The 14575-nt window shown below is 29.2% G+C and overlaps 1 protein-coding gene across 1 annotated transcript; it reads right to left on the bottom strand.

Moving 5' to 3' along the window:
- Positions 1-10599: 10599 nt before the first annotated feature.
- On the bottom strand, positions 10600-13208 carry LOC124542269 (RNA-binding protein 48). The gene is made up of 2 exons (XM_047120228.1): positions 13018-13208; positions 10600-11344 (listed from the first exon to the last, which is right to left on the bottom strand). The coding sequence occupies exons 1-2, from the start codon at positions 13117-13119 to the stop codon at positions 10604-10606; spliced, it is 843 nt and encodes a 280-aa protein (XP_046976184.1). The 5' UTR covers positions 13120-13208; the 3' UTR covers positions 10600-10603.
- Positions 13209-14575: the final 1367 nt, after the last annotated feature.

Below are 14575 nucleotides of genomic sequence, written 5' to 3'. Positions count from 1 at the left end.
ATAATATTGAGCACAACATAAAATTGTTACATATTAAATGTAGAATATAATCATTTATTATAATCGCAGTGTACTTTGAGACAAAATCATGGCATATACATATATTTGACATTCAATTAAAAATTAGGTTATTAAATTATTCAATACCTATTTGTTCTTAGGGATGTTTTCTTTCTACTGAAGAAAAAACTTCAGCATTGAAATATTAGTTTTTTATATTTTTTTAGTAACTACTTAAATTTTAAAAATCGGTACCAATTAAACATATAAGTATGATTTGTAGTTATATTTTTTTTTAGTAGAACGAATTTGACCCTTTGGCAATTAAGGTTTAAAAAAAGTTAATTAAAGACGTTCTGTTTTATTTAATTTTAAGAGAATATATAACTAGATAAAGAAATATGATGATGTTCTAGTAAACAGATATGTCATTAACGCGCAAAAAGTGAAGACTAGAAAACGTCCTAATTGGGACGTTTGCCTTTAGTCGTTTTTATCATTTATGCCAGTAATACGTTATAATACATCATAATTATGTAGTAATACGTTTTGTGTAATTAAAACATCTAGTTATCCCTTTTACTTATTGTTTTTTATCAAGGTATCCTTTTTACTTGTAACGAAATATAAAATAAACGGTCCCCGGCGCGCCACACTTGTTTCTGTTGTTTAGTATGGGTTATAACATATCTGTTTATTAGAATATCATTGGAAATAGCCTTTTTATTATATTCGTTATAGTATTTGAATTAGTTTTTAGAAAATTCCATTTTATTTTAAACTATGTTGTGTTTTGTTAACCTTGTTTAAAAATAAATCGCTTTAATATGCAGTTATTATTATTTATTATTAACCTCTATAAGGACAGAAAAAGTACATATATGAAACATTTATATAAATATTCAAACCTATAATGGTATATATTTTTGAGTAAGGAACCTTCTTGGATTTCACAGAAATACCTTAAATTTTCATTTCAGATGAATTATTAACGGAGCACAAAGCGTTCATTTTAATTTAGAGGTAAAGGAATTCATTTTGTGAAATATATTTTAGATTATTTATATATATCTAAATAGATTATTATCTCACTCAAAAGGAACATAACATATGTGCTAGCTTGTTATTCAAAACAAGATTATAAAGACGATAAAAAAGGGTGGCGTTCATACTTGTTGCCTTCCAGACAGGATATATTACATACATATACAATTGTAAATTGTGTTTAATTAAGACGACTTTGTTTTAATGTTGAAAAAGAATAACGACTAAGTTTCTTGCCAGTCATTCTTGGTAGAATCTACGTTCCGAACCGGTGGTAGCTTCACTTAATATAGTTGTTAAATGATTTTTAAGAGTGCCTACTTGAATAATGTATATTTTGATTTTGATTCCATATAGATGGTTGATGAGCCGAAATGGCCCAATGGTTAGAACGCGTGCATTTTAACCGATATATTCAGGTTCAAACCCAGGCAAGCACCACTATATATATATGCGCTTAATTTATGTTTATAATTCATCTCGTGGTCGGCGATGAAGGAAAACAGCGTGAGGAAATTTGCATGTATCTAATTTCATAGAGATTGTGGCACATGTGTATTCCACCAATCTGCATTGGAACAGCGAGGTGGCATATGTTTCTAACCTTCTCCTCAAAGGGAGCTGTTCTTAGCCCAGCAGTGGGAAATTTACAGGCTGTTGTTGTTATTGGTGTATCTGGGTTGTAGATTGTAATGTAAAATTTTTGAAGGGGGTGTCAATTGTAATATATAATTGACTAAAAATAAATTTAAATTTAAAAAAAAAAATTTAATTTTCTTCGAGGCAAACTAAAAATGCGGTAGAGCTGGACAAGGTTTTTAAATTAAACAAATCCTCGAAAGAAAGTGCTCCGGAAGTCAGTTAAATAACCCTTCAACATTACAAGTAGATTTACAGAAAAGGCAAATCTATGTTATAAATTAATTTATTAAAAAAAAAATATGTCAAAATAATTTTAACAATTAAAAAGTCTTAAAGTAACAAAATCGGGCGCCTGGATGTTTACATCCATTTAAATTCACTAATCTTAATTAAATATTTACTTATTGTAAATGTTTTAAAGTTAGCAAAAAATGTTTTAAAGTTAGACTAAATTATGTAATTAAAGTTACAAACAAGTCAAATATTAAGTTTAAATAACGTTACAATAATGTATAAATTATCCTTAAAAAAAAAAAATGTTTGAATGCCAAATTTTCATAGGATTATAAAATGTATACTAAATCCCACGAAGTTCCAAAATTGCGGTAAAAATTAATATGTAAAAACTACATACCGAAATCCAGACGTTAAATAATTGTTATAAGGTTTAAACTTCCTTTAAGGTTTCAAAATTTTATCTCCAGGGAAGCTTCTATCCAAATCTTCAAAATATCCAAACAAATAAAGTTCAAAAGTTCTTCAAAAAGCGTTGAAAATACTCCACTTGAAGATACAGCGAAAGAAAATAATTCCGAGGAATAATACAGTTGTAGAAAATAATTGTAGATAATAATTGTAGAAAAATACCCATTGAAAATAACCATTGAAAATAATTGTAGAAACTAACTGTTGAAAATAACTGCAAAAAGAGAAACAATTCTAATTAGAACCTAACACGAATTTCGAAAATCTATAGTTTCACTTTAATAATCCAACCAACTTACCCGGTCAATCCCGGTTATTTTCCAAAATAACAAAAGGCATCATGGGAAATATTCTAAAAATTCCCTGTAAAGAATCACAATCGTTGTTACGAAACCGAACAATTGAAATAAATTCAAATTTCGAAGAAAGTTTTTCGACTTACCACGAGGCGACAAATATCCAAATTTATTTTTGTAATCCGACATGGATTCACTTCCAATCGTTAAAATTAAGACATATCGTGCCTTAAAACTTCAATTTTCAACAATATTCAATAGTTTAAACCAAATAAAAGTTACAAAAACTTTGAAAATAATTTAGCGTCACATTTCGACTTAAAAGGCGGAAGGAAAGTGAGGTCTTAGACAAATGTCAAAGATCATCTCAAAGATAATAAATCACAATTAGGTCAGGAACGCATAATGCATAAAAAGTGCATTTTTATTTTAAATGTCAAATTTAGCGGTATTTTTAAATTACGCATAAACATAGCCTTAGAAATGGTTGTCAAAGTCAAATGACAGATGACATCCGATAACCTATGTTAGAAATTTAGTATTTTATGTTGAAATTATTTAAAAATGGATGAAACATGTAACGTGCGCCACAATTACGTTACATTACCCCCCAACCAAAAAATAAAAGAGGAGCTCAACCTGAGAGACTCTTTTATTCGACTCTACAAAAGAGGTAGAGACCGACTCTATCAATCAAAATATTAGAGTGACATAACAAATAGTAACTCTACAAAAGTTAGAAAAATATGGAAAACAACAACAAACCATATCAAATTATAACAAAAGTTATTTCTAAACAATTCTTAACAAAAGTAATCGTTAGACAGTACCCTGGAGATGAGAACTCTAATATAGTCTCACTCGAAAGCAAAAAGTTGTCTAACTTAACTCTATTCAGAAAATGTGATAAGTAAAAGTAATTATCAAACAACTTAACCTTGGAGATGAGGACTCAATATAGCCTCACTCGAAAGCAATGAGCTGTCTAATAAAACTTGTTTCATTTAGAGTAGGAAATTATGAAGTATTACCTTACTCGAAAGATGGAAAATATATTTTTTTTTTTTTTTTTTTAATAAAATGTTGGGTCTACGCAATATACACTAATTGGCATAACAAGAACACCAACCTCAAAATGGTTTCAATTAAAAACAAAAGATATGACTAACGTGGCCGACGCAACTCAATACGACTTTCCGAACACGAAAGCATACAAAAAATAGTTCTAACTGTGACCGACTCTACACCATCAGCTTTTCGAACACAGTTAAACAAAACTTCCAAAAAATAGGTGTCTGTGACCGGCTCAACGCCACCAGTTCCCCGAGCACAGAACAAAGTTACCAAAAAATATGTCTGTGACCGGCTCAACTCCACCAGCTTCCCGAGCACAGAACAAAACAACAAACAATTGTTCCAAAAAAAAATGTTATTGGAAAATTCACAAAATCGGAATATCCAAAACAAAATCAAGCTGGACTAAAGTCATAGGCAATAATCCAATATGAAGGATTATTTCTATAAAACTTCAACCAAAAATAACTTATTACTAAAATATGTAATAAGGTTCTACACAACTAGCAAAAATGTTATGTACAAAACACAAACAAAATGTTATATACAAAAATATTGCAAAAACAATATTCTAAAAATATTACAAAAAAATGTATAAGATCTTATGAGTCAAAAGAAATATTTGGAAATATTTAAATGAGAATCTAAAATGTCCTAAGTATACTTTAGTAAAATACATTTGTAGAAAGGATATTCAAATAGGAATCCTATCACTCAATCGACTCACACGTTCAGGGCTTTATCTGTCATACTTCTCGCTCATTCTTCTCTAACAATGCCCTTTTTATTCCAAATCCAAATATAAATCTACAAATTATTTTAGAATTAATCCAAAACTATATTTTAATAATATCTTTAATATGATAACGACCAACAGTACCTTTCTCTAAATCTTTTAATATATAAACATTATTAGAAATCTTCTCTATTATTTGAGATTTTATAAACTTAGGAGCAAGTTTAGCCGAAAAATATTGAGAGGCATTAGACAAAATGAAATTTCTTCTCCAAACTATATCACCTGACTCATAGGAAATGACTTTCCTTCCTTTATTATAATATAAAGCATTCTTTTTATAAGCTTTAAATAAAGATTTGGTTACTAAATCAAAAATTGAACTTAAGGAATCTAAACTTTGTGCATAAGTTCGACGATTACCAAATTCGAGTTCATTTAAATTTGTAAATGAATTACTGAAACGATGTAATGAAGCATCAATTATGACTTCACGACCAAACATAAGAAAATTGGGAGTAAATTCAGTAGCTAAATTAATACTGCTATTCAAAGCTAATTGAACATGACATAAAAATTTTGACCAAGTTCTATGATCATCATGAACAAAACATGCTATGCAAGTTTCTAACGTTTTATGATAACGTTCAACTGGATTATTTTGAGGTGTATATAAAGTATTATAAAATATTTTATTTACGTTAAAGCTTTTCAAAAATGTTACAAAATGTTTAGAAGTAAATTGAGTACCATTATCACAAATTATGATTTTTGGACAACCAAATTTAAGAAAAATATCCTTTTCCAAAAATCTACATATGGATTTTGTGGTAGCATTACATAATGGATTTAACCAACAATACTTTGAAAATACATCTAATACTGTGCAAATATATCTGTGTCCAGAATATGATTTTGGCAATGGACCAACTATATCAATGGATAGCATAACCATAGGTTGAGAAACAATCTTTTGATTTGTCATAATACCAAAAGGTGGAGCATTTGAGTGCTTATAAGCTTTACAAGTTTCACAATTTGAAATATAATCTTTTACATCTTTAAACATATTAGGCCAATAATAATGGATTTTTAACTTATTTAAAGTTTTATGAATACCCAAGTGACTTGAATCTAATGAATCATGATTATTACGAATAGTATCTAATACATTTTCCTTTGGAATAACAATTTTCCATGCTAAATTACTTTGCAATTGAAATTTGGGCTTACAAAATCTATAAAGAACTTTGTTTTCAACTCTATAATTTTTATATCTTAAGGGAAATTTTTGACAACCTATAAATATATTTTTGTACCAAGGATCTTCAATTTCTTCATCAGGATGGGTTATCTCTGATGGAATATCAATAGCATTAATTTGAATACGAGATAAAGTATCAGGAACAACATGTAAATTACCTTTTTTATGAATTATATTAAAAGTAAATTGAGATATACGAGCAGCCCAACGCGCTAAGCGTCCGCTTGGATTATTTAAGCGTAATAACCACTTTAAACTAGCATGATCTGTTATCACAGTAAATTCCATACCTTCAATATACGGTCTAAAATGTTCGATAGAATCTAATATAGCAAGAAGTTCTTTTTCAGTAGTACTATAATTAATTTCACATTTATTAAATGTTCTAGAATAAAATGCAACAGGATGTTGATTATCTTCATCATCTTTTTGACACAATACACTACCAATAGCATAAGAGCTAGCATCACAATGCAGGAAAAATGATTTGTTAAAATCTGGACAAATTAGTACAGGAGCTGTTAATAATGCTTGTTTAAGTTTTACAAAAGAGGTTTCGCAATCTGAATTCCATTCTACGACACGTTTACTATTTCGACTACCGCGAGTTAGATTAGTTAACGGAGTAGCAATATCAGCAAATTTTTCTATGAATCTACGATAATAAGAACACATACCAAGAAAACTACGTACTTGTTTTACAGTTGTAGGACGAGGAAAATTTTCTATTACAGACAACTTAGAAGGATCTGTATGTAAACCATTGCTATCGACAACGTAACCTAAATAACATAGACGTTCTTTACAAAATTCACATTTTTTCAAATTAATAGTTAAACCAGCATCTTTTAATTTATGATAAATTTTACTTAAAAGAGTTAAATGAGTTTGAAAATCACTAGAGATAGCTATTAAATCATCTAAATATACAAAAACATTAGAATCGAATTCTACACCGAAAAGTTTGTCTACTAATCTTTGTAGTTCAGCGGGAGCATTCGTTAAACCGAAGGGCATACGAACGAATTCGAATAATCCCTTTCCAGGAATTACGAAAGCAGTCTTCTCTCTGGAAGTTTCTTCTAAAGGAATTTGCAGAAAAGCTTTAGACAAATCAATTGCTGTGATATACTTAGCACCACGCAAATTATCCAAAATCCGCGACGTGTAAGGTAAAGGAAATGCATCTTTAATAGTGACAGAATTTAATTTTCTAGAATCTAAACATAGTCTTATACCACCATCTTTTTTTGTGACAGCTAATACTGGAGAACACCAAGGAGATTTAGAAGGTTGAATAATACCATCCCTAAGCAAAACTTGAACTTCATCATAAAGTTCTTTTTGTTTAGCAGGACTAATAGGCCAATAACGTTGTTTAATAGGTTCACCAACAGTTATAATTTTATGCTTAGTTAAATGTGTTAAACCTAAACCTTTCTTTTCATAAGAAATTTCTTCAAAAAGTTTTATAATTTTATTTAATTGTTCTTTTTCAGAAGAAGAAAGTTGAACTACAGAAGTTACAGAATTTATAATTATTGAATTCTTATTTTCAAAAGTTATGTTTTTAAATAATTCATGAGCTAAATTAAATGCGAGCCAAAAATCGAATCCTAGAATAATTTCTGGATTTAGTGAAGGAACTACCATGAATTCTACAATGCGAGTTACATTGTCACAAGTAATTGGAATATCTATAGTACCTAAAACGTCTTGTAAACTACCATCAGCAGTACAAGCTTTATAACTACTAGTCTTAAGTTTGAATCCTAAATTTAGAAATTGCAAGTGACTATTACAACCTAGTACGCTTTTATTAGCACCACTATCCAATAAACCTGTAAATGATTTACCACAAACTTGAAATTTTAAAAATGGACGTGTGTCACTATTTTTAGTAAACAAAATGGGAGCAAATTTATTCATTGAGAAAAATAGTTTTAAATAATTACACCAATTAGAGAAGTCTTCACGAATTTCAGAAGCATTGGGTCTAGAAATTTTAGTATTTGTCAGATCAACTGATTCTTTATTAAGAACCTGAGCCTGACAAAATCTTACTCGTTTTTTAAAAGAGTACAATTATTGCAAAATTTAGTGATAACATTTAATTTACCACATTTAAAACATATAGTGCCTGGAATCTTTTTACAGTTTTTATAAGTATGTCCAATTTCTTTACATTTTAAACAAGTTAATGTTTGAACTGAATTAATATGCTTAGTCTTGAAATCTGAGTTATTATAATTAGATTTGTTATTTAATATGCGAAATTCATCAATCTGATTTGAAAGTTTTACTAAATCATCAATAGAATTCAATGAACGACCTACCAAATGAATAGAGTAGCTTGGCAGCATAGTATGTTTCATTATTTCTAACAAAGTATGTTCAGATAAGGGATAAGTTAATCTATTTGACATATCTACAATTTCAATAATAAAATCTGATAAAGTTTCAGTTTGTTTCTGTTTTCTAATTCTTAAATTGTATTCAAGTCGATAATCAAAATCTAGTTTGTCAAAACGCTTTAGTAATTCTAATTTAAGATGTTTCCAAGAATTAAGTGAACTGCGAATAGATCTAAACCACTTGAGAGCAATGTCAGTTACTACATCAGTAAAGCATGGCAATATTTGGTCATCACTAATATCTCGACTCACACAGTATTCTTCAAACGTTAACAAAAATTCACGTACGCACGTTTTACCGTTAAATTTATATTTAAACTTAGACAAATCTACTCGCTTATAGTATTGAGGTTGTCTATTATTCATAGATAAAGTGTTGCTAAAAAATTGTGGCAAGTCTGCCGACAAGTCTACTAAATCATTAGAAGCAGAAGGCTTCGCCTGAGAAATGTTTGTCTCTAATATCTGAGAATGTTCAACATTAATAATATTAGGTGTTAAATTTTTGTCACCACTATCATCAATAGATGGTTTAAGAGTTAATTCATCTCTGTCAGTCATGGTTATGTCCTAGATTAGAATTGACAATGGAACGAAAAGCTTTACTTCAAAACATAAAAAAGTTATAAACTTGGCATTCAAATTACATAAATACTTAACATTAGTATTTAGTACAAAATGATTCTAACAAAAATTATACATATGTAAATACATAGTACATATTCAATACTAGACAAGAGCAGTAATTGTAATTCAGGTCCCTGTTCGGGCGCCAATTGTAATGTAAAATTTTTGAAGGGGGTGTCAATTGTAATATATAATTGACTAAAAATAAATTTAAATTTAAAAAAAAAAATTTAATTTTCTTCGAGGCAAACTAAAAATGCGGTAGAGCTGGACAAGGTTTTTAAATTAAACAAATCCTCGAAAGAAAGTGCTCCGGAAGTCAGTTAAATAACCCTTCAACATTACAAGTAGATTTACAGAAAAGGCAAATCTATGTTATAAATTAATTTATTAAAAAAAAAATATGTCAAAATAATTTTAACAATTAAAAAGTCTTAAAGTAACAAAATCGGGCGCCTGGATGTTTACATCCATTTAAATTCACTAATCTTAATTAAATATTTACTTATTGTAAATGTTTTAAAGTTAGCAAAAAATGTTTTAAAGTTAGACTAAATTATGTAATTAAAGTTACAAACAAGTCAAATATTAAGTTTAAATAACGTTACAATAATGTATAAATTATCCTTAAAAAAAAAAAATGTTTGAATGCCAAATTTTCATAGGATTATAAAATGTATACTAAATCCCACGAAGTTCCAAAATTGCGGTAAAAATTAATATGTAAAAACTACATACCGAAATCCAGACGTTAAATAATTGTTATAAGGTTTAAACTTCCTTTAAGGTTTCAAAATTTTATCTCCAGGGAAGCTTCTATCCAAATCTTCAAAATATCCAAACAAATAAAGTTCAAAAGTTCTTCAAAAAGCGTTGAAAATACTCCACTTGAAGATACAGCGAAAGAAAATAATTCCGAGGAATAATACAGTTGTAGAAAATAATTGTAGATAATAATTGTAGAAAAATACCCATTGAAAATAACCATTGAAAATAATTGTAGAAACTAACTGTTGAAAATAACTGCAAAAAGAGAAACAATTCTAATTAGAACCTAACACGAATTTCGAAAATCTATAGTTTCACTTTAATAATCCAACCAACTTACCCGGTCAATCCCGGTTATTTTCCAAAATAACAAAAGGCATCATGGGAAATATTCTAAAAATTCCCTGTAAAGAATCACAATCGTTGTTACGAAACCGAACAATTGAAATAAATTCAAATTTCGAAGAAAGTTTTTCGACTTACCACGAGGCGACAAATATCCAAATTTATTTTTGTAATCCGACATGGATTCACTTCCAATCGTTAAAATTAAGACATATCGTGCCTTAAAACTTCAATTTTCAACAATATTCAATAGTTTAAACCAAATAAAAGTTACAAAAACTTTGAAAATAATTTAGCGTCACATTTCGACTTAAAAGGCGGAAGGAAAGTGAGGTCTTAGACAAATGTCAAAGATCATCTCAAAGATAATAAATCACAATTAGGTCAGGAACGCATAATGCATAAAAAGTGCATTTTTATTTTAAATGTCAAATTTAGCGGTATTTTTAAATTACGCATAAACATAGCCTTAGAAATGGTTGTCAAAGTCAAATGACAGATGACATCCGATAACCTATGTTAGAAATTTAGTATTTTATGTTGAAATTATTTAAAAATGGATGAAACATGTAACGTGCGCCACAATTACGTTACAAGATACACAGTTATGCGATGGAGTAGGCTCCTAAACTACTTAAAAATGTGATGGGTTAGTCCAACAGTAGGACATTAATAATTACTTGATATGCTATGACTTTTTATTTACATGAAATTGTATTTTATTTAATGGTTTTTCCGGAATCTTCCTTATAATTTCAGTTCCAAATTTGTTGTAATTCAAACTTTCATTGATATTTGTGATAACTTCTGAATCAACATTAGTACAATCAACGATTTCAATATTTTCTGAGTTACCGACATTGCTCATAGGTTTTTTATCGTTGGTTACACACTGTAAGCTTGTTTCATTGTTCATTGTGTGTATTTCTTCATGATTTGGCTTAAATTTTTTATTCCTTTTCTTTTTTACTTCTTTAATTTCTTTCCCTAAGCTTATTGTATTAATATTTCCCATATTTAATTTTTTAGGTTCATTTACTACGACATTAGGAATTACCATTTGTGGCTTTGCAGGCTCATTCTTAGTTTTTTCGAGATTTTTCAGCCTGAAAACGACGTCTCGCTGACGCTGTATAAGCTTCTGCAGAGTTTCTTCAACCGTTTCGAACTCTGGTGCATAACAGACATGTAATATACCACCATAGAAGTTTTTAGTATCCAGCATTTTCTTGGCTATTCTTGCAGGTTGTGTTTTCTCGTATTGAGCGTGGTACGTTTCAGTGAATGGTTCGGCAGCGTGCTGTGTCGTTATATTGAATTGTAACAATTTACCAAATTTTATGAATAATGCTTTCGTTTCTTGACGCAGATTGAGGGATGGTACACCAAATATTAGGAGGTGATTTGACTCATTCGTTATTGAATATACCTGTAAAAAAAGGAACTATTTAATGTTTACAATTAAGAGACTAAATCAATGAATATAATGAGTTATTTTGTTTTTGTAGGTTTCTTAAGTCATTCTATAAAATTGTCTGCAATTGGCACTTTCAGGTTCTTACATAAAATAATGTGTTCAGACTTTTTAATTTTAGTTTTTGAAAACACTGAAGTTATAATAATGTATGGTTATATTATAAATACGTAATACTAGGTGTCTCCTGTGGCTTTAATCACATTTTATATGGTTACTTGTCATGTTAGACGATAAAAGTAGCCTACATCTTTCCTTAGAGTCCAAATTTGCAACATACTAAATTTCATTAAAATCGATTCATTAGTTGGTGGTGAAAAAGCAAAAGACGGACAGACAGTTACTTTCATATTTATCAAAATCAAAATCATAATAAACTTTATTCAAGTAGGCTTTTACAAGCACTTTTGAATCGTCATTTTACAATTAAGTGAAGCTACCACTGGTTCGGAAAGTAGATTCTACAGAGAAGAACCGGCAAGAAACTCAGTAGTTACTTTTTTTTAACATTTAAAATATACAAAGTCATGTTAATTAAATACAATTATTTAAATTAATATATTCTGCTTGGAAGTCAACAGGTATTAACTCCACGCTTTTTTATCATCTATAAAATCTTGTATCGAATAATATGCTTGTTCTACCAATGTATTCTTTACAAATGATTTTAATTTACTAAACGGCAAAGTTAAAAATGTCTGCGGAATATAATATTAGTATAGACTGGACAACATCACATACATTACTCTGATCCCAATGTAAGTAGCTAAAGCTCTTGTGTTGTGGAAAATATGAGGTTCATCATACATGTATGATGTATGATGAGTTTTAAGAAAGACAAAAATTAACATAATCAACAAAATCAAAATATTCTTTATTCATATAGGCTCATGAAAACACTATTGAAAAATAAAGGGAAGAGAGGTAGAGGAAGAGCGCCAGTCCGGTGGATAGACACGGTAAAGACAGACACAGGATCCTATGGCCAGGTTTGCTTATGAATGGCAAAGAATAGGAATGGCTGGAGGAAGGTGGTACGAAGTGTTCTAGAGAGTCACATGAATGGTGGTCACGACCCTCAGTACTGAGGAATCGACTAGGAAGAAGAAGAATATTATATTATTTTTATTATAAGAATATTGTTATAAAAAATATATAATTTCATATTTTTCTTTACGAATTTGACAAAATTATAATATCACTGTGTAGATCTTCAGATAAGTAGATATTAAATACTTAATAATATTTAATATGGTTTACAATACATTTTTTAAAAGATTTCTTTACAATCATCCATTATCTGCCATATTTAAACCCAGATTAACAATCTCCACATCAAATTCAATGATATTCTTTCTACTTTTATTTATAAAAATGTCAAACCAAAAAGTATTAATTACATTTATATACTTCTGTGACTGAATATAAGTCAACAGCTAGAAGTTATACAGCCTTTAACGATTATTTATAAATATTATATTTAAAATACTTTATAGGCTTACAATTGTATGAAATTTAGATTGTGAATATTTTAGTTAAACACTCTTTTCAGTTTTTAATTTAAAGAATAACAACCAAAAAGGTTATAAGCATAAAACAATATTCTTCCATATCATTCTTCAGTTTACCTTAACAGCTGTTAATTTCCTTCCCTGCCTGTACGGCAGTCTTGTTTGGCACAGCGTCTGCTGTTCATGGTGTGGTAGGAGTATTTTATCACTTTCTTCCATTTACGATTCAAAACAACAAAAAATTAATTCGTACTGTTTACATTTAGTATCAAACTGATCTATTATAATTGTCATTTCGATTTGTCAACAACTGTGTTACTAGTATAAATAAATAAATATGAGACAACATCACATACATTACCCTGATCCCAATGAAAGTAATTAAAGCATTTGTGTTATGGAAAATCAGAAGTAACGACGGTACCACAAAAATCCAGACCCAAGACAACGTAGAAAACTATATGATAATGTACATTGGCTCAGCCGGGAATCTGAGAATTATATATTTTTCATATAATATTTTTACGGCAAAGTTGGTAATTTTTTTTTATGAGTTATATGGCGATATCGGAAGAAAAAGCTACGAAATTACAATAAACAATTTATTTAGTAATCTTTAGATGTTATTATAATTTATTTCAGTATTTTTTTTTTCTAATGGAATCAAAATAAAGATGAAAGTAAGACAAGCGTTATATTTACGTATTGCATGCGATTTGGTTATTACTCTGAGAGTATAATTAGTATATATCTATTTACAACACTATTGCGCTTAACTACTTATAACGACTTTATTTTTATATAAGAATTTAAATAAACATGGTTATTTTTATTATTACAGTTATTAACTATGGGATATTTGATAAGTCTATGAGTATATGAGTTTCGTGAACAAGACATTCGTAGATAATGTCGAAATATTGAGCTCCAACGGGTAAAAATAAAAAACATGGTAAATAACCTGTAGTTAATGACTTTATTTTCTTCCAAAATTCCGATAGCTATTTCGTTGACGTTCAAAATTTTAATTGCCATATTTAAATTAAGCTCCTAAAAAAAGATATCTCGTTAATTTTAATTCGCTGTCAAAATTTCCATTTTATTTCTTCTACGGTTGGAATAGAGTGTATTTTGTCTACTATTTCCTTCGAATCTTAGAGAACGTAAGAAAAGAGTATAATCCTTATGCCAAAGCCGTAAACTTTATGATTTTTCTACAGCATCACATAAGACGGTATGAATGTCAGTGTATTTATTTTGAAGATGGAATGAAAATAAAAATAAAACCATTTACATGTGCCATATACAGTTTATTATTATTTATGTTATTTGCTGCACTATTAGTAGTATTTGATTATTTATTACTTACATTGTCTTTAATTTCACTTTCAATGTTCCAATAACAGATTAGGCGAAGTTTCAAACGCCACATTGAATATTATAGACTCAAATATTTCTTTTAAGGCTCAAGTAATTCAAATTGGCTTCAAAAAAGCTCGGTGTACTCAGCAAGGCGAGACAGTATTTCACGTCGGCCCATCGCTGAAAACTTTACAAGGCGCAATTCGGCCTCACATGGAGTACTGCTCTCACCTCTGGGCGGGTGCTCCCCAGTACAAGCTCCTTCCATTTGACCGCATCCAACGTAGAGCGGCTCGAGTTATCGACGATCAAG

Source organism: Vanessa cardui, chromosome 30, assembly GCF_905220365.1.
Source record: "Vanessa cardui chromosome 30, ilVanCard2.1, whole genome shotgun sequence".
NCBI lineage: Eukaryota > Metazoa > Arthropoda > Insecta > Lepidoptera > Nymphalidae > Vanessa > Vanessa cardui.
The sequence above is the reverse complement of the archived record's forward strand: the minus strand, read 5'-3'. Positions and strand labels throughout refer to the sequence as shown.

Coding starts and splice junctions, on each gene's coding strand:
- LOC124542269 (XM_047120228.1), bottom strand. CDS start 13,119: ATGGAAGAAAGTGATAAAATACTCCTACCACACCATGAACAGCAGACG. Junction 11,345..13,017: donor GGAAATTAACAGCTGTTAAG/GTAAACTGAAGA, acceptor CTTTTTTTACAG/GTATATTCAATAACGAATGA.